Below are 21,456 nucleotides of genomic sequence, written 5' to 3'. Positions count from 1 at the left end.
AGCTCTCACAGCCATACGTTGCTACTGGGAAAACCATAGCTTTGATTATACGAACCTTTGTCGGCAAGGTGATGTCTCTGCTTCTTACTATGCTGTCTAGGTTTGCCATAGCTTTCCTCCCAAGGAGCAAGCGTCTTTTAATTTCATGGCTACAGTCACCGTCTGCGGTGATCTTGGAGCCCAAGAAAATAAAATCTGTCACTGCTTCCATTTCTTCCCCTTCTATATGCTAGGAAGTGATGGGGCCAGATGCCATGATCTGAGTTTTTTTAATGTTGAGTTTCAAACCAGCTTTTGCACTCTCCACTTTCACCCTCAACAAGAGGATCTTTAGATCCTCTTTGCTTTCTGCCATTAGAGGCTGATAAATTTGTTCTGGCATAAGCTTTCATGGACACTGTCCACTTCATCAGAAGCTTGAGATTCAACTCTATTTCCTGTGGTTTGAATAAGAACAAAGTTGTTGTTGTTGTTGTTTTAAAAAAATCCCAGTAGACATGTTAATTGGCTCATCATTGCATTGATATCTGTTTTATCAACATTTTGTAAATGTCAACCATTAAGGTAATTATCACTGTCTGTAATTTTTACATTTCAATTTCCTCTGCCAACACAGTTTACTCCCCCCCTCACTGCCCCTAGCCATGTGTATATAAATCTGATAATTTGAGGTTAACACTTCATGCATCCGATGAAGTAGACAGTGTCCTTGCAAGCTTATGCTAGAATAAATGTGTTAACCTTTAATGCCTCAAGTCTTTTTGTTGTTCTTAAAAATAAAAAAGGGACATATAAAATTATACGTAAGATTGTCAGTATTTAAATGCTGCCGAAGATGTGCACAAAAAGATTTTTAATGGCATCTAAAACGCTGATAATGTGGCTGCCTGATGAACATTGCTTGGGATGGTTATTTTCAGAAGCTGGAGGCCACCACAGAGAAGGCCCAGTCCCTCATAGCCACCCACCTCCCCTCCCTTCTGGGCATTCAGAGTCAGTTTAAGATTTTAATATATGGAGAAGTTCCTTTGAGAATAAGCAGTCCTTCCGTTATAGCAGAGGGGATCACTTATTGGAGGCTGAGACCAGGGGAATTGCTAGGCCTGGGGTTATGGGGTCCTAGCTCTGAATCTATTTCCCATGGCCTGGATCTATTCCTCAGAGCCTTAAGTGTCCATTGGTGCCAATGGGAGGTTTTTTTTCTCAGCTTAATTGCAGTGCAGGGGGCAATTTCAAGGGGGATCGCAACTGGGGAGGGAAGGGTCAACTGCCCCTCTCCACATGGTTCAACACCTTCAAGCCCTACCCAGGCATGGCAGTTAAGCTGAGGAAAAAATATATTTCCACTGCTGCCAATGGGGCATTGGTCTTAAGCTTAGCTGCCGAGTGCGGTGGGAGAAATGTGCACGGAGATCCCAGGTGGGGAGGGAAGAGTTAACCCTCCCCTCCCTGTGCCGCTCCCCAAATCCCCCCTCCGTATTGGCCATGCAGCTTAAAACAAGAAGAAACAAACCCTTCCGTGGATGTCAATGGAAAGATTGGGCCCCGAGTCTCTCATCCGCCTAGCAACGCCCCCCCCCCCCCCCGGCTGCGGCGCTTCCTCGGGGCCAGCGTAAATCGAGCGTGCCCCGGGTGTCAATCGGGATCGTGGCGACAAGGCCCGAGCCGGCCAGCAGGTGGCGCTCCGACCCCTGGACCCTCGGGTCTGCTCGAAGTAGGGAGGGAGAGAGGGAGGGTGGGAGGCGGGCGGCAGGCAGGCAGGGGTTAAGCAGCTGCTGATGGTGGAGCAGCCTCAGCCTGGATGCCTCTGTAGGGAGACCCACCCGCTGCTCACGTCCCCTCGCAGCCCACCCAGCCGCAGGGGCGGTGGGAGGAAGGCACGTCCCTCGCTGCCATCGGGGTAGCGATGCCGCAGCTCCCGGAGAGGGCCAGGCGGGCAGCGGCGGGCAGCGTGGAGGGAGGTGCGGAGCGGGCCAGCGCCTGATGCGGCTCTCCTCCTCCTCCTGGGACGCGGCTCCGGCGGTTCCCTCCCTCCCTTCCTCCTCCTCCCGCTCCTGCTCGTTTCCCGGCGGCATCGGCCGCTGGTGCCGCGGCGGGGGAAAATGAGCAGGGCGGCGGCGGCGGCGGCGCTTCTGCTCTGCCTCCTGGGCTGCAACGTGTGGAAGGCGGTGACCAAGACCTTAGGAGCGCCCGATGCGGCTCAAGGTCGGTGCGCAGGGGAGCGACCGGCGGCTCGAGCGAGCGGGGGCCGAGCGGGGGTGGGGTCGCGCCGGGCGCGCTTTTGTGCTGCCGCGGCGACGGCAACCCGCCGCCGCCTCTTGGCCGGGGTCTTCGGGGGGGGGCTGCATTGTGCTGGGCCCGGGGGGCTGTGAAAAACGCGCGCGCGCAAAATCGGGCGCTGGAGGTCGGCTCTTTCCCGGAGAGGGGGCGGCGCCGCCGCCGCCGCCGAAGGAAGCTGCAAGCGCCCGGTGGCACCGGCGGTGGGGCGCCCGGCGAAGGATCAGCCTGGAGGCTTTTGTTACTGGCTCTGCGCTTTGTGCTTCCAGCCACGACCTTTTCCTTGCTTTCCTCCCTCCCTCCCCTTTCTCTCCCCGCGCCCCCCCCCCTCAAATCCTCTTCTCTTTTCGCAGTCCTTTTTCTGCGCAAGTCCATGTGTCCCCTCTAGCTGTTTCCTCGTTGAGCATTCTCCGGTTGATGTTGACCGGCCTGTGTGTGTGTGTGTGTGCGTGATGGTATCCGTTCAATCTTGGGGTTACTGATGATGTAAGGAAGCGGTGTGTCCTTGCTGTTCTGTGGTCGTGGAATATAGGAACATCTCCTGTGTGCTGTGTGCCCAGAATAAGGGACCATTACCTTAAAATAAAGGATGTCTGGCCAAAAAAAGAAGAGGTGGGTGGGTGGGTGGCTGAGAAGGGCCATCTGGCAAACCTTCGCCGCTCCCATCCCTAGATAAACTGTACTCCGCTGCTGCTTACATTGTGCTCCCTCCTGTGGGAGCCCCCTTAATGGTGCCCCCTAGTTCCTTTTTGTGTGCTCTACCAGGTGCTCCTGTATTGTGCTTGCCACTGACTGCGGGGGGGGGGGGGGGAGTTGCCCTCGCTGCTTTTACGTTGTGCATCCTCCATTCCTGTCCCCTTTCTTTGGGCATTGCTCATCCTTTATGGACCCTACTTGGCAGTGACACGTGCTGAAAACAGCCCCTGGAAAGTTTATTTTCTCTTTTCCCCCCTGACTCTGCTCTTCTGTCTGGGAGGTGGGGAACAGCCTCTAGGTCTGCCCATCTTGTAATCTTTCATAGTGCATTTTGCGTTCTGCCATTAAAATACAAGAGCAACGCCTGCTAATAATGCCGTAAGCCTTCCCTGTTTCGGAATCTGCAGATTACATGACTCTCATGCCTTGCTGCGTCGCTATTATTATTATTATTATTATTATTATTCCAGAGCACAAATAATCCTGTATGGCATCCTTCCTGATGTGTTGGACAACAACTCCCATCATCCTCAGCCAGCATGGGAGCTGTAGTCCATCACATCTGGTGGGTGTCAGGCTGGAGAAGGCTACTGCTTGGTAAAGCTCACTTGCTGTATCAAAAGCCTTAGGAGAGAGTGTGCTGAAATGAAACATGTATGTATGTAAGATTAACATTTCGGTTTATTTCTACTTGACGAAAGCCAATTTTAGCTAAATCAAACAGCTCTGCCATATTTGTTGAGTGTTCTTTCAGCAAATTGCACCTGTGTTCTGTAAATAGGATACTCCCATGGCAATACTGGAGGTGGGAGAGATGCTCCATCACCATCTAGTCAGGGCTCCTTGTTGCATTTCTGTCCTTTATTGTTGCAGTAATGCTCCCTTTCCCCCAGGCCTCTTTCTACCTGTCTCAGAAAGACACCCCTTTCACAAGCATCTGACCTGTTGGGGTTTATGGTTATGTTAACATGCAGCAGACTAGACTTTCTGATGGTGAATAATGGTCTTGCTGCAGGATATGACATCTGCAGAGTAGTTGGCACTGAAATCAAGTGTCTTTGAAAGAGAGGGCATTCATTCTTGTAAAACCTTCATCAAGCCAAGCTAATCATATTCCTCCAGTAATAAGGATGGGAAAGTAAGTATACCATGGTTACAATCCCATCCCCCACTTTTGGGGTGGGGGTATGCATTTAATAGCCAGTGACCTTTCAGTGACACCATTTTGTACCCAATAAAAGGCAAGTGACAATTGTGCCTCTTACTACTACTGTTTCATTGTTTTTGAGTCGTGGTAACTAATCATTACCTCTGGTATTGGAGGCAGTATGCCTCTTAATGCCAGTTGCTGGGCAGCACTAGAGAGTAGCTGCTATTGCCCTCATGTCCTGCTTGTGGGCTTCCCATGGGCATCTGGGTGGCCATTGTAGGAACAGAACGCTGAACTACATAGGCCAGTTTTCCCCGACCTGGTGCCCTCCAGATGTTTTGGACTTCAACTCCCATCAGCCCCCAGCCAGCATGGCTAATGGTCAGGAATGCGAAGAATTGTAGTCTAAAACATTGGGAGGGCACCAGGTTGGGTAAGGCTGAGATAGACCTTTGGTCTGATTCAGCAAGGCTCTTCTTGTGTTTTTAATAAACCAGGGAAGGGCCATAGCTCAGTGGTAGAACACATGCTTTGCATGAGAAGGTCCCAGGTTCGATCCCAGCATTTCCAGGTAGGGCTAGGAAGGAATCTTGCCTGAAACCCTGGAGAGCTATTGCCAGTTGGTGTCAACAGTACTGGGCTAGATGGACCAATGGTCTAACGCAGTGTAAGGCAGCTTCCCGTGTTCCATTTTCTCTCTTCTTTACTACACACTTTTAAACCCCTCTCCATCAAAGTGTAAGCTTTCATCCTGTGGGCTGAATCATATTTTAACATTATTTTGCTTTGATTTCTTGAACTTGTAATTGCTGCTTTTGTTGTTTTGCTTCCTTGGAAGTCTGAAAAACAAACTGGTGGGGGGTAGTAGGATTTCTGATACAGCTGAAACAACTGATCAATGAATTAAAACAAATTGCTAATATTTCACATGAAAAAAACGTGGATAGTTAATTGGAGCTGCCTCTTATGAGTGGGTTTTCATTGTCTTATTTCACAAAATGGCAACAATCCAGCATGGAGAATGAGACATACTTAAGGTCCACTGATTTCAGTTGGACATTAGTGTGCATAATTGGCCTGAATTGTGGCCGTTGAGTTTTTAAAGGCGCAATCCTATGCATGTTTAGACAGACAAAAGTCGTACAATTCCCAGCATGCCCCAGCCAGCATGGCTGGCTGGGGCATGCTGGGAGTTGTAGAATATTTGTCTGTCTAAGCATGCAGAGAATTGCACCCTAAGTGGTTTTCCAAACAGTAAATGTATACTGTATTAATGAATATACAATTCATATATTCTTCAGGTGCCCATAGACTATGACCTGAGATACTTGTAGTATTTCTATGGTTAAAAGTAGAACTCAACTTTTTGAAAAGCCACTAACTGGTTAATTGATACTATGTTCATATTTTTGCAGTTAAAATCTGTACTACAGCATGGTATCAAATGACAACTGTAATCCTATCTTTTTGTGTGGGAGTAAATCCCATTGAAATACTTACTCCCAAATACAGGTTCAGGTTATCAGACTAATGGTAATGTGGAAACTATACACTTCATAGAATTCTTTATGTATTAGCTAAATTCCTATTCCATTAGCTAGAGAGTTGTTATGTTCATTTTACAGTATCTGTATCTTCTCAAGCCCCTTTTTGCTTACTAGGAAATGATGACTGACTTAACCCAATATCTAGAAGAAGGAATACTGACTGTAGCAACTACGGAATGGTTTGATTTGTAAATCAAGGGAGAGGCTTAAAGATGGAACGTCAGCTATTATTATATAGCTTCTCTACTGAGGACTCACTTTATCTCCCTTTGAAAAGTTGACCTCTTTCCTGCTTGCAGCTATGTCATCCTTGAGTGAGCAGAGAACGTTGATTTATGATGAATAGGGTGGTCAAGTTCTGTCATCAGTAGTTGAAAAACCAGGGTTTACTGCTGTGTGGTTTACCAAGAAGCCAAACCCAATGAATCATTTTCTTGGTTTTTCCTTTCTAATATGGAGGGATTTATAAACTGAGCCAACTCTGTAAGGAGGGCAATTTAGTGTTGGGGGGGTGGAGTGTTGGCCAAATACAAGCTGTAGCCTTTGGGTTGATGAGCTATCAGTCTGGTGTTATAGTTTAGCTCCTGTTCATATCTATATCTATATATATCCAAGAAATCAACATTATCTGTTAGACATGTTGGTAGTCCTGTTAAGTGAGGGCAAAGACTGTCACAGCTTAGAGAACTGTGGTTCCTTTTCCAGAGCTCTTTTAAGCACAGCAATGGAACACATGCAGAAGGTTGCAGATTTAATCTCTGGCATCAGCTAAAAGGATCAGGCAGCAGATAGTGAGAAAGACCCTAGCCTGACTCGCTGGAAAGCTGCAGCTAGTCAGAGTACACCAGCCTGATACCCTCCAGATGTTTTGGACTACAAAACATTTTTGAAATACAAATTCCAGCATCCCAAACTATTTGCCTGCTAGCTTGGGCTCATGGGAGTTGTAGTCCAAAACATATGGAGGGCAGCAGGTTGGGGAATGGTGGAGCAGATTATACTGGGCTAATCAGGCGTGGGCAGGCTTCAGGCTTGTAGGATCTACTACTTTGTTATTGCTTTCACTGGAATGTTGAGGTCCACCTGTGAGAGCCAGGTGCAAAGTGGTACATCTAGGCACAGAATATGGCTTACATGACCATATCCTCTCCATACAAAAACATTCTCTCCAGGTAAAAAACTAGATGTCAGGCAGAAGGTAGATCAGGATCTGCTACTATATCCCTGGGTGATTTGCAGTAGATTAGCAAGGATTTCTGACTCACAGTTGTTTAACAATACCAACAATAACCCCCCCCCACCCCAAATTACACTGCTGAAATGAAGAGCGTTTGGGGCAACCAGGAATGGACTTCTGTATGAAAGGACTGTGAGTTAAGTTCAGTTCTGGTATTGAACACTAATTCCCAGAGTAGGCTGGTGGCTCCAATGTCAGTGGGGTGGCGAATCCGTTCCAGGTTTCAGTCAGAAGCAGTCAGAACTCTAAAGGAGCTATCCAAGGTGCTTGAATAGCTCCTTTAGAGTTCTGACTGAAACCCAGAGCAGATGCACCAGCCCACTGACATTGGAGCCACCAGCCTCCACTGCTAGTTCCTAGTCTCTGAATGTGCTCTGAGGCACCCTGTTCTTTTGTTCTAAGGATCAAATTGCATGTTAATTGTGTAGCAACTAACTGAGGATAATCTTTTTAAAAAATTCTAGAGTGAGTGCATGTAGCCCTGATTCAGATTGGGACCACAGTGCACTGGGAGAGGATTAAACCTTCCCCCACATTTTCCTCCCTGAAATCCAATCCCCGCCCACACATGGGCAAGTTAAAAAGAGAAAAAACCTCCAATGGAGACTTTTTTCTTTTATCACCCATGGGGGCAGAGGTGAATTTCAGGGTGGAAATGGTGTGGGTGGGAGGTGAAATCATCTACTCCTGGTGTGTGGTGGTCCCGATCCAAACCAGGGCCACATGCACTTACTCCAGAATTTTTTGTTGTTCGGTCATTAAGTCGTGTCCGATTCTTCGTGACCCCATGGACCATAGCACGCCAGGCCTTCCTGTCCTCCGCTCTCTCCATTAAAAAAAGATTATCCTTAGCTACACACTACAGAATTAATGTACCATATAGTTTGACCTTCAGTGTATGTCATTTGCACCTGGATTTTATTAGTGGGGTTCTAAGAAAAAAAATGTTACTAGACTAGTGTAAACCCCTTGCGTTGGGCCTAAGCAGCTCTGTGGATCCTGGCCCATGTAAATACTATATTTGTGTCTTTATATGGATGCACTGTTGCCTTCTGGAAAATGTTATTTATTAACAATTACGTTATTTTAAAAAGAAATTTCCATGGAAGATTCATAGTCTGTAAAGAGACTGCTAATGTGACTTCATAAATGAAGAACAAGCAAAGTTATTAGTGTTGAACTAGGCATCTGTTATGCATAATATAAATATAATGAAACATCTATGTGAGTGACAGGAGAGATCTTCTATATTTTAAGGTATTCTGATATTTTGCAATCCATAGAAGCCCGAGGGGCAGGGTAATAAAAATGGTGTGCTGGAGTAAATGGGTTGCATGCTGTACTAAGTAAAAGCAGCAGCATGTATCAGAGGGATAAAACCAAATACTGTTGACAATGTATATTAAAAAATACTAGAAGACAGTACATGTTACTATGATAAGAACCAGTTTGGAGTGTTTGTAGGTTTTGTAGCATCATTGCTTTGTATAGCTTTTACTTGCAGGACTAATGCGACTATTAGGGAACTGTGATAGAATGTGTTTAATTTGTACAGGGATTCCCCCTCCTGTGTTGAAACTCATCTTAATGTTAGCCTGTATGGGATCTTCCTGAAATAATAGTTGATCTAAACTAAAATGCCTTGAACCCACTTGATAATCCCAGAAAATGTCACATTGCTGTGGTAAAGCCCAGCATGCTTTTTTTAGCAGATGCTTTTATTCTGATTTTAGGGCAATGTGTCTGTCCTTATTCGGATTGAAATATTTGATAATTTGACCTCTGTGCATCATGTGGCATGCTACTTCCTGATGTGTTTGGGTTGTCAGGATATATTAAACGGATACAAGCTTCTTATGATCTACAAGTCAGAGTTCAAGGTGCTGTTTATATATATACACCGAGCCCTATATGGCTTTGGCCCAACATATCTTAGAAGCCACCTCATCCTCTGTGTCCTGCCACAATCTGCCATGATCTGCGAAGTAGCACTCTATGCCATCTGAATGGCAAATTAGAAAAAAAATAGCAGAAAATGGCTTTGGTGGTTCTTCTCCATTCTTGAACTCGTTTTTCTTGAAGTTTGTCAAAAAGCCTGTGCATCTTCCAGAAGCACACTGTAAACCTTTCTGGGCAAGTGCAAAGTGGTTGGTGATAGAAGGATAATTTTCTTTTATATTTTAAAATGAGTGTGTTTCAACGATTTAACCATTTTTTGGTTTTGGTTTTATAATCCTTAGCTTTCCAGAGCCTCGGTAGATATTTGTTAGTTATTAGTCAGGGCGGGAAAAATACACGCTGTCTGTCCTCAGAGGAGTTTATAGTGGTGTATATAGGGTTATCTCATTCTGTCCTAACAACAACTCTGTGAGGTAGGTTAGACTAGGAGACAGTGACTATCCAAAGGCCGCCCAATGAGTTTCATGAGGGATTTGAATCTAAGTCTTCTAATGCAAGTCCATCACTCTTCAGCCTTCCTCCAGGTGTTTTGGACTACACCTCCCAGCATTTCTGACCATTGGCCATGCTGGCTGGGTTTGATGGGAGCTGAAGTCCAAAACAGCTGGAGAGCACCAGGTTGAGGAAGGCTGCTCAGTCTGCTACACCAAACTGGTTCAAATATTATAAATATTTGTATGAATAATTCTTGGAATATAGTGATTATTTTGGTATTATTTGCTTAGATCAAAGCTAAGCAACCTTTTTTCAGGGCTGTGTTCCCATGGGGTAAACTCTCAGAGACTACATGCTGGTGAGAAGTGGGGTTGAAACCAGTAGTGGGTGGGACTACCCCTTTTCTCTCTCTTTCTTCCACCCCCTTTTCTCCCCCCCTTTTCTCCCTCTTTCTTCCACCCCTTCTCTCTCTCCCTCTCCCTCTCCCTTCGCCCCCTTTTGTACTTCTCTTGCAATTCATGGCCTTCTGGCCCCACTTAAAATTTGTTTTCTCTGTTCCCATGTGTGTATATATAGTATCTCCCTGCATTTTATGCATTTGATGAAGTGAAACTCTAGTCCATCAAATTATGCTGCAATAAATCTGTTAGTCTTTAATGTTCCACAGACTTTTTCTTTTGTTACTGTACTTTTGTTACAGTAAGGTGTGAATAAGGTTAATTTTTTTTAGATCTCTTAGGTCCTTCAAGAATCAAACCAACACCAGTAGCTGATACAACAGGATCCAGTGCCAGGTCCAGGTTTTTGAGGGCCTTTCAGCAAGACACCCTCAGTAGACCCCTCCCTCAGTGACTTTACTTTCTCACCACCATTGTCATCAGCTGTCATTGCTCCTCCTCCTCTTTCTCATCATTGCTACCACTTGGTTGCTCCACAGACAGAGAGCAAATAGGTAGTGGCATCTACTGCTCCTCCTTCATTGTCTGGGCCAGAGCGAGAAACAGGTGAACCAGGAGGTTGCCATAGTGAAGAGGAGCAGTAACTCCAGATGCCTCTTGTCAGTGGGGCCTTGCTGGGGTGTGGATCCTGGGCTGGTGCCCAGCCATGCCTACCCTTGATGCTGGTCCTGACTGTATCCTAATTCCGTTCTTCATGGATGCATCTCTAAGCTGTGTTGAGTATGCCTGGGCTGATATTGTAGACTTTGTTGATAGGAAGGGTATGTCTCTTAAAAATATGACTTTTTCTCCCCATCCCTTTAACATAGAAACTTGGCACACACAGCTTCTTTTAGCCTGGAGAAAATCAGTGGGGGGAAAATGCCAGCTAAATTTGTGTGTGTCAAGCTGCTGTTAAAGACATGATTAGAGCAAAGCTAGTAAAAAAAAGAAAAGAAAAAAAAAGGAAAGTGTCGGCCCTAATGTAATTCTTCTACTAGGTTGTTAGTCTTTGCCAGCAGGCAGGGCCCATCTCCCTTCAAGTCTTTCCTCCGAACCCACCTTTTCTGCACGTCCTTATTCCCATGACTTCTTGTGCCTACATGCCACCCTCCCTATGCTTGTCTCTCCTTCATTGTCGATTTTATATTGTAAGCTACTTGGGGGCAGGGATCTATTTTTGACTTTGAAACTGTGCAGAGTGCTATACACGCCGCTAGTGCTGTCTGAATAAATAACTTTTAAAAAATATAAAGCATGTAGCAGGCTAGGGGCACTGGTTAAATAATTTCTGATAGCAATGGTCTCTCAAAAGCAGCTTTCCCCAACCTGGTGCTCTCCAGTCGGTTTGGACTTCAACTCCCACCAGCCCCAGCCGTCATGGCCAGTGGTCAAGAATCCTGGGAGTTGTAGTCGAAACTATGTGGAGGGTACCAGGCTGGGAGAGGCTGCTTTAAAGCCTAGTTCATATGGCCCATTTTGATGCTGTTGCTATACAAATGATGCTCTGAGGACAATTTTAAGATGTAATTCTGCAATTCTGCAGTGGCTACTTATGCATGGGTGCCACTGATGTCAGTGGGATTTACCTATGCATAACTAGCAGTTGCATATCCCCTCGCTGGTAAATGTTATGAAATAAGATTTCTTTTTCACCCATTAATCCTTACCTTGCTGGGAGAAAATCTCAAAGCTCAGAGATTTCAAAGGTGTCCTTTAATGCTTCTTGCAAATCCTCTTTCCCCTTACCCCTCTCAGCAACTAGGCTTTTTATGTTTTCTTATAGCTTAATATTCTGACGTCTGTTCCAATTAGAGCTTAACAACTGAGTTGAAGCTGTGAGCAAACTTGGAATTCGGTCCACTGAAAAACTTCTTAAAAGTCACACTCAGCTTAGTGTAAGCGTATTTCAAGCCATCTTTTTATCCTTTATCCATACCATGGTATTTACACAGTGGCAAGTCAACAACAATGCAGCCACTGAGAAAGAGTCCATATTTGCTTACGTAGAGTGACAGCCCAGACACGCATATCTCCTGGATCTCTGTCTATTATAACCATAATCCAAGGCTGGCTCTGATGCAGACGTCCTGTGTCAGGATAGAACTGATGCTTATTGTTTTATGTTTATGTGTCAGGCTGTTCAAATTGTGTTCCCACTCAAGCAGTTGGCCACCTCATCAAAAATTTAAATTTTACAGTGGCTGTGAAGAAAAAGTCACAGTTTTGCAGGGCTAGAAATAATTCAGGGGTCTTGTTGCCCTCACACCTAGAAATGTGATGCTGGCACCTGAAATATTTTCTGTTCAGCCCGCTGACGGACTGGTGCCTAGAGGGTTGGTTGTGGCTCTGAAACTTTGGGTCCGGAGTGAGCAATTTTGAAACATTTTTTCCAGTCCATTTTGGACAACACTGGTCTGGCTGTATTAAACTGAAGGCAGGCATTTGAAGCTATAAGCAGAGAGGTTATCTCTACAACTCCAAAGAATCTGCTTCCTTGTTCCCCCCAAGCCCCCAAATGCAGTGAGATGTAGACAGCAACTAACCACACTTCACAGCTGATGTCCTCAACATCATCAGAATAGCACAAGATTTTAAGCCTAAGGCATGTTTTTGGCCAGGTCAACGTGCCACCTGTTTTAAACATTTGGCAAAGCAGGAGACGACAGCTGTGGAGAAAGTCTGCCATTTGTGCCAACCCATCCCCATATGTAAACAGTGTAAAAGAATACATGCAGCTTTTCTTAATCTTTGGCTGCATCTCCCTTCCAGTGTCGGCTTCATAACCTGCAGTCCACAAGGAACTGCTTTGTAACTACCTATATCAATGCTCTATGGGGAGATTTGTCTATTTTTTTAATGCATGTATTTATGGGGCACTGTGCTTATAGGCCTGCCCCCCCCCCAAATTCTCTAATTGTGCCTTCACAGGCTCATCATAAGGAGCCTTCATGAAAATGTAGACACCTCTACAGTATTAAGCCAGTGCGACCCAAACTCGCTTATTTATTTATTTATTTATTTATTAAATTTATTAATCGCCCATCTGACTGGTCACCCAGCCACTCTGGGCGATGTACAACCCACCATAAACAATTTAAAACAATAAAATTTTACCATAAATTTTTTTTAAAAAAAATACCCTAACCCACCCCAAATGCCTGCCTGAACAACCACGTTTTTAATGCACGACGGAAGCTCATTAAAGAGGGGGCATAACGGAGTTCCCTAGGGAGGGAGTTCCACAGAGTGGGGGCCACCACAGAGAAGGCCCTCTCCCTCGTCCCCACCAGTCTAGCTGTCCTGGCTGATGGGACAGAGAGAAGGCCATCCGAGGCTGATCTTGTTAAGCGGCCTGTCTGGTGTTGCTGGAGGCGCTCCTTAAGATAGGCTGGGCCGGAACCATATAGGGTTTTAAAGGTCAAAACCAACACCTTGAATTTGGCCCGGAAAACAACTGGTAACCAGTGCAACTCCTTCAGCACTGGAGTGATGTGATCTCGCCGGCGGCTGCCTTTAATCAGGCGAGCCGCCGCGTTCTGTACCAGCTGCAGTTTCCGAACCGTCTTCAAGGGTAACCCCACGTAGAGCGCATTACAGTAGTCTAAACGAGAGGAGACCAGGGCATGTACTACCGATGGGAGCAGATGGTCGGGAAGGTAGGGGCGCAGCCGCCGTATCAGATGGAGTTGATACAGCGCTGTCCGGCTCACAGCTGACACCTGAGCCTCCATGGACAGCTGGGAGTCCAAAATGACCCCCAGGCTGCGGACCTGGTCTTTCAAGGGTAGCTGTACCCCATTCAACACCAGGTCAACATCCCCCAGCTTCCTCTTGTCTCCCACCAAAAGTACCTCGGTCTTGTCAGGGTTGAGCTTCAGCTTATTCCTCCCCATCCAGCCACTCACCGTCTCCAGACATTTGGACAGGGATTCTACGGCCAACCTTGGTGAAGATTTGAATGAGAGGTAGAGCTGCGTGTCATCCGCATATTGATGACACTGCACCCCAAACCTCCTGATGATAGCCCCCAGTGGCTTCACATAGATGTTAAATAGCATCGGGGAGAGGATGGAACCCTGTGGCACCCCACAAGTAAGTGGCCACGGGTCCGAAACCTCCTCTCCCAGTGCTACCCTCTGGTACCTGCCAGAGAGGAAGGACTGGAACCACCGCAATACAGTGTTTCCAATGCCCAACCCCTCCAGGCGGTCCAGGAGGATACCGTGGTCAACGGTATCAAAAGCCGCTGAGAGGTCGAGGAGAACAAGGAAGGAGCATTCACCCCTATCCAGAGCCCTCCTCATATCATCCACCAAGGCGACCAAGGCCGTTTCTGTCCCATGCCCAGGCCTGAAGCCCGACTGAAATGGGTCTAGATAATCAGTTTCTTCCAAGTGTGCCTTCAACTGCACCGCCACCACCCGCTCAATCACCTTGCCCAAAAATGGCAGATTTGAGACTGGGCGAAAGTTGTTCAGAACTTGAGGATCCAAGGAGGGCTTCTTTAAGAGCGGTCTTATCACTGCCTCCTTGAGGGCTGATGGCATCACTCCCTCCTCAAGGGAGGCGTTCACCACCGCCTTGATCCCCTCACCCAGTCTCTCTCTGCAGCTCATAATGAGCCAAGATGGGCAAGGATCAAGTAAGCAGGTGGTTGGCCTTACAGATGAAAGCACCTTGTCCACTTCATCAGGAGGAAGAAGCTGGAACCGATCCCACAAAACCGGTTTGCCACAGGCCGCCTCTTGCTCACTAACTGTATCCACAGTGTGCAGAGTAACACACCTAATCTGATCAATTTTATCTGCAAAGTGCCTTGCCAAAGCCTCACAGGAGGCCTTAGAATGCTCCAGTGGTTCCGGAGCCACAGGACCGACCAGGCTCCGGACCACTTGGAACAGCCTCCTGGGGCAGCACTCTGCAGACGCGATGGAGGCAGCATAATATTCCTTTTTTGCTGCCTTCACCGCCACGTGATAGGCTGAAGATATAGCTCTAGCCCGTGTCTGATCGTCTTTGGAGCGAGACTTCCGCCACCGGCGCTCTAGCCGTCTCACCTCCTGTTTCAGAGCTCGTAACCGCGGATTGAACCATGGTGCAGTCCGAGCCCTGTTCAGGGGGAGAGGGCGTTTCGGAGCCACCTGATCTAATGCCCCAGTGATTGCGGCATTCCAGCCACCCACCAGGGTCTCGACCGAGTGGCCGTTGGCATGCCCCAGAGAATCCCCAAGCGCGTTCAGGAATCCATTTGGATCCATAAGACGCCTGGGGCGGACCATTTTAATGGGTCCTCCACCCCTGCGGAGGGGTTGTGGAACCGAGAAATCCAACATCACCAGATAGTGATCTGACCATGACAAGGGGGTGGTGGATATACCCCCGACTTCCAGATCACTCCCCGCTTCTCCAGAAACAAACACAAGGTCTAGTGCATGACCGGCTACATGGGTGGGCCCAGTTAGAATATGGTGCAGCTCCCAGGAGGCCATGGTCTCCATGAAGTGGAGATATAGCTGTGATCAGTGTGGTTCCAAAATAGAAGCTCGTACATTGTACAATGTGGCTGAAAGCCCAAGAAATTAAAAAATGTGACTTTGAAGACAGGGAACAATCTTTCCCCTGAATTCTGGTACAACACACTAGTGCAGTGGGAGTGAACAAAAATGTTTCTCATCTTTTCACTTGCCAAATCATTAGCCCTTGGTGCACCCAAAGAATATCATTCTAGCGCCTGAAGACATTTTGGTCCACATAGTCAAAAATCCAAATGGAGCTTCCCCCACTCCATAAAACTATAACACCAATTTATGCATATGCATTTTTAGTTTATTTATATGTATATCAATCCAATTCACATAGGATAAATTCAACAAGTCAAAATCAATATTACAATGACATTTTTATTATTATTAATTATTAAATTTATTAATCGCCCATCTGGCTGGTCACCCAGCCACTCTGGGCGATGTACAACATACAATAAAAACAGTTTAAAACAATAAAATTCTACAATAAAAACATTTTCTAAAATACCCTAACCCACCCCAACCATGGGGTGACATCATGGGAGATATGATACAACCACACTTAACTAACACGTATCTAATACAGAAACCGGGCCAAATCATAACTGACCATTTGCTGCTCTTCAGCGGTGCCTCAGATCTGCTGCCTGATGCAAGCTTGCTTCGCTCTGCCTAACGGTAGGGCTGGCCGTGGCACTATCTGCTGTATTGCATTCCAAATTGCACATTTGAGGTTGCCTCGACTTCTGCCATATCAGCATGGAGGTTATCTCTAACGCCCTTTCTTAACACAGCGGTGTGGGCTGCTTTCAGCCTGTCTCGGTAACATGCAAGGCACGAAGTTTTCCAGTGCTGACCTCCTTTGCGGCTGATCTTCTGTGTTCATTGTGCCGTGCTTGTGATACTATCAATCATTTTCCCGCTTGAGCACCTCTAAGATTTAATTGTTGTCTCTAGCACATCAACGTACTTCATCCTGCTTTCCCTTAATTTTTATAATCAGTATGCCAGCAGTGTATTTATTGTCTTTCCTCTTTTTCCTGCAGAGTGCCTTTAGGCTCTGTCCTTGGCTCTTTTTTCTGCATATTTTCTTCCTCTGGGAAATGTAATTGCTGTGTTCAGGCTTATGCCTCATTTCCTGAAGGTTTCTGGCCAACTCTACATATTCTTCTAACTCCAGGTTCTGTGTGTGCCTCTTTGGCCTCGCTTAGCTCTGTAGCTTCTTATTCTTCTTATTCCAAAGAGTGAAGTTGGCTTTTATCCTGGGCCTGCTCATGGGGAGTGTTCCGGCAAATTCGGTCCTCTTCTCTAAATGGCTTTTAAAGGGGGAGGGGGCAATGCAGAAGTGCAGCTCTCACTGCAGCAGTGAGCAACAACAAAAAAACAGCGGGCACTGAGCCATGCTTGCCACTCCCCCCATTTTTACTCTAGAGTAGGCACAGGATCTCCAATATGGATCTTTAAAGGCCCCCTACCCCCTGTGCATACTCTAGAGTAAAAATGGGGGGGGGGAAGCATAGCTGCTAGACCAGGGGTAGGCAACTGCAGATGTTTTGTCCTGAAACTCACATGATCCCTCACCATTAGCTGTGCTGGCTAGGACTGATGGGAGTTGTAGGCCAAAACATCTGGAGGGCCATAGTTGCCCACCCCTGTGTTAGACACACATTTAAATATTGCCTGTTTTGGCCATTAATGTCCTGGGCAGTTTGATCCTATGCACATTTAGCGGGGAGTAAGTCCCAATGAGTCGAGGGAATTGTGTACATTGGATTGCAGCCTTCATGTTTTAGATAGTCTGCCTCACAAGGTAAGATCTCCCCCCCCCAAAGGAACTCTTTAAGAAGTTGCTCTGCTAATTTAATTAGACGATGCCTCAGCCTGTGCTTATGGAATGACTTCAAATGTTTTGTCCCCTAGGTGAAGTTATAAGCGATATGTATCATATCCCTTTCCCCAGGGATAATTGTTCCTACAGATTGTTCTTTACATCAGCCCAACCACTGATTGTATGACAGAGGCAAAGTTTGAGCCATTGAAAGTGGGCTGCCCAATCCTCTCAGAAATACATAATGTTTTGTTTAACAGTGTTGTGGGGCAGAGCTAGCAGGGATCTCTGCCCAGCCTGGCCCACTGCCTGTACTTCAGGCTTTGGGGAACTCAGGGATATGGAAGTTTCCGTTCCTTGCCCCACCCAACTAGCATCAACCTCCCAGGTAGCTGCTGGCCTGCTGAGCAGCTGTGAGGTCTGTTGCACAGTGGTGACAGGGAGCTCAGAGGGTGGTGGGAGGGATGAAGCTCTGGAAGGAGACCTCCAGGTCCATGCTAACAAAAGGATCTGAGAGACAAGGTGGTGAAGGGCAGCGAGAGACAAGGTCTGCAGAGTTGCCTGATACTCTTTGAGCAGAACTACCCTGTGGAGGTTTTCATCATGAGGGCTTCCTCCTGGTGGACACCTGCTCACCAGCTGCTTGCTATGGGAGAACTTCTTCAGCTGTCTCTGAGGCCACTGGGACTACTGTATGGATACTCCCCCAGAAGCCCCGGCAGTGCCACCTCCAAGCCTCCTTTCTTCCCATCTTCATATAGAGAACTTTAAAGTTTCCCCTGAAGCACCAGACGTTAATGCATCCTTAGTATTTATGTTAAATCTGTCAAGGTTAAGATACTTATCTTCTTTCTCCCCTTGACTGCTGGGACACATAGTGGTCTCTGTCCCCTGGAAAAGTGATGCCCTGTAAGGCGTAACCCCACAGGAAAATCCAGAAATTTCAGTCACGCTGTCTCTGACTTTGTGAGGTAAGCGGAAATTGCTGCTGACACAGTTGCCCATAACAAATGGGAAACAGTTCCAAGTAAGTGTGGATAGTATATATGGTACCCCAGGTACCATGGTACAATATTTATTATGGTTCCATCTCACTCTTCTTCCAAGGAGCTCAGGGGAGCAAACATGGTTCTTTCAACACTCCCATATTTTATCCTTACAATAACCTTATGGGGTAGGCTAGGCTGAAAGAGAACAACTAGCCCAAGGTGACCCTTGGTAATAGACCTTGTAATTACTATTACTTGGTAATAGGTAATAGACCCTTGGTAATAGAGACTTATAATAGATAATAGAGAATCAATAGAGAATTGATAATAGAGACTTATGGCTCTAACTCAGGGGTAGGCAACACGCAACCTATGGACCTTATGTGGCCCCTGCCACCCCCAGTGTGGCCCTTGCTCTATCCCTGTCACCCAAAAAAAGTCAGGAAAAAATAAAAAATCACTGGTTTTCCACAGAGGATTATTAAGGACAAATGCAGCTTGCTTTCAAGCTAAATTTGGCCTTAGTAAGCCTCCATTGCAGTGTGGTGCCAATTTTTTGCAGCAGGCTGCAGATTTCTTTTTTGCTGCCACTGCAGGAGGGGTGCAGCCTGTGGGGAGGTCTGGGGTGTATGTGAAATTGGTCCCTACACTGCCCAAAGTTGCCCACCACTGCTTAACCACTATACCACACTGGCTCTCAAGTTCATGCTGGCTCTAAATCAGCATGGCCCTGACCTCTGAAGAGCTGTCCTAGAACTGTGCGTGGCAGGGCTGCAGAAGAGGGGAAACTTTCTTCCCTTAAGAGGAGAAATACTTAAGGACTTGGGTAAGGGAAGGGAATGTGGAAAACATTATATGGTACGCTACGAACTGTCTTGAAGTAGGCACGGGAGCAGACGTGGAGAACAAAAGAGAGGAAATAAGTCAACCATTTACACAATGATTAGAGTTAAATAGTAAGTGGCTGCTGTTATCTTCACAGTTATTCTGTTTAATGTTCATTACAGAACCTGGAATAGTAGGTGGTACTTCAAAAATATCCAATAATTAGGCCGGAAGCAGCCTGTGGAGACTTGCACTCAAGCCAGTTAACAACAGTCTTCTGTTTGGACACTTACATCCTGCCTCTCTATGACAAACTCAAACTCATAGCAGCTTACAATAATATAAATCACAAGAAAATTAAAAACAAATTAACAATAAAACAAACAGCTGTAAGACAGCATCATAAAAACGATATCAACCGCGGCAGGCTGTAATTTCTTCTGATAGTTTCTTCTGTTTTTAAGCTAGTTCTTCTAAAACAGGTGTGGGCAACTCTGGGCAGCCCAGGGACCACTTTCCCCACTATGGAAACTTAGAATGGACAAATGTAGCTTGGTTTGAAGCTAAATTTGCCCATTCTAACTCTACAGTGTTTTGTTGCTGAGCTTTGGCAGGAAAACATGACTTTTCTCCCTTTTGTAAAAAGAAAAAATGGGGGGGCAGGGGTTTGCAGGCCAAATGTGGCATGCAGGCCGTGTGTTACCACTCCTGTTCTAAAAGTATGTGCCATAACTAGTTCATGGTTGTAATGGTCTTATATCAAAATGTCCACCTGAATCTAGGTCTTATTAATGGAAACTCACATGGCCAGCGTAAGTTCATTGTCAAAGTTGAGCACCCCTTCAGGTGTCATCTTCTTAGGTGACAGGTATAAAATTAATCTAATAAAACACTGTAACTCCTCTAGTCACAACTGCCTGGCCTATTTAATGTTTTTGCTAATGGCCTTAGATGCAATTGAGCAGCACCAAGCCTTCCACAATGCAACATGCAACAGCCATTATGTTAGCCAGAAATGCTGAACTGGCTTTCGTTTGAACTAGTCCAAATTAAAAAACATTATATTAAGGACTAAATCTTTACTAAATGTACTGTACAGTTTTCTGAAACTTATTAAATAGTGGGAGAGAGGAAGAATTTCACATCTTATCAGGAAAAATGCAAGTGATGGATGTGAAGGCAGAAAACATTCCCTACCACCACCATTTGTCAGGCCTTGGCCTGACAGTTCTAGGGACTGAATTCTAGTGCAGGCAGACCGAGCTCCGTAGGGCCAGAAACAGATGACTTGGTCTAAGACAGGCTGGTAGGCAGGTTCCAGATCAAGCAGGCAAGATGAGGTGGGCCATGTGGATACTTGGTAGGATGTGTTGCTCAAGCTGAGGAACCAAGCCTGGGACGACAGTTATCTAGAGCTGGCCAGGCCCTATTGGTTCCTTAGGTCACCTGGCCCAATACTGTGATAAGCAGCAGTGCCCTCTCTAGCCATTATACAGGTGGCACTGGAACACAGGAAAGACCAGGCCAGTCATCCATTCAGCCTGTGAACTGCCATGGTGGTGGGAGGAATAAGGTCTGTGGGCACTGCTGCCTGAGTTCTTGGTTTTAACCATCTGGCAACATACACCATTTTCTGCAAGGATACAGGTCCCAGTCTTGGGTCTTCAGCAGGACAGCTTTATTTTGAAGGCTACATTTTGAATCGGCAGTGTTGTAGTTGCAGCAACAAGCCGACCAAGTTGGGAAGCAAAGAAGGCCAGTGCTGTAGAGAAGCCCAAAAGGCCTACTAGGCAATACGGAGATTTTAGCATTAACAGAATGATTCAGAAGGTCCCCAACAGGCTAAAATATAAAGTGTACACAGTAGCTCTTCCTGGACGTCAGGAAATTGGCACGCTGGATTGTCTTGTAGGGGATTTTTATTGAGCTGTGTAGTACTTGTTTATTTATAGTTTGTAGTTCATTCATTCATTATTTATTTGTTATTACAGTTCTGTCCCACCTTTTTGCTTCCAAGAATCCCAGCACTGGATTGCAGCAGAAGGATGGGGCATAAATAGTTTTAACACATTAATCAATTAACCTCAGGAGTATATTTTATTCATTTATTTTATTTAATATATTTATATCCTGACTGTGCAAAAGTATGTGAAGTGGCTTACAGTGAAAGTAAAACAAAACAAAAACCCCAACCCAAAACAAACACATAAATTGAAATAACAGTAAGTTAAAATACAGCCACAGATTTTTTAAAAATCGAGGTACAATTCCAAATTGGAAAGCAGTGGCAATAAAACACAAAGCACGGAATTAAAACGCCCGAGCAAACAAAACCATGTTTACCTGTTTCTAAAAAGTTCTAGGAGCGGCAACCAGCAGACCTCGGGAGGGTGTTCCACAGGTGTTTCCACAACAAAAATGATCCATTCCCCAGTCACCACAGGCATGACTTCACCAGATAGGGGAACCCAGAGAAAGCCCAAACCCATATTTTATGGCAAGAAGGGGGTAGGGAATGGGGGTATGCTAGGGAAGAAGGGGAAAACCA

At 46.1% G+C, this 21,456-nt stretch overlaps 1 protein-coding gene across 2 annotated transcripts in view; it reads left to right on the top strand.

Moving 5' to 3' along the window:
- The first annotated feature begins 1,723 nt into the window (after positions 1–1,723).
- Positions 1,724–21,456, top strand: part of FAM171A1 (family with sequence similarity 171 member A1) — a 101,517-nt gene continuing 81,784 nt past the window's right edge. Inside the window, exon 1 of one of the 2 annotated variants that reach the window (XM_084858969.1) lies at positions 1,724–2,205. In XM_084858969.1, the coding sequence (XP_084715095.1) occupies positions 2,103–2,205 (103 nt within the window). In that variant the 5' untranslated portion in view covers positions 1,724–2,102. The remainder of the gene's footprint in view (positions 2,206–21,456) is intronic. The other variant, XM_084858970.1, reaches the window with a different exon arrangement.

This window comes from Heloderma suspectum, chromosome 5, assembly GCF_057233095.1.
Source record: "Heloderma suspectum isolate Gila_16-S chromosome 5, 16-S_ref, whole genome shotgun sequence".
In the NCBI taxonomy this organism is placed as follows: Eukaryota; Metazoa; Chordata; class Lepidosauria; order Squamata; family Helodermatidae; genus Heloderma; species Heloderma suspectum.
Note: the sequence above shows the minus strand (reverse complement) of the source record. Positions and strands in the feature narration are given on the sequence as shown.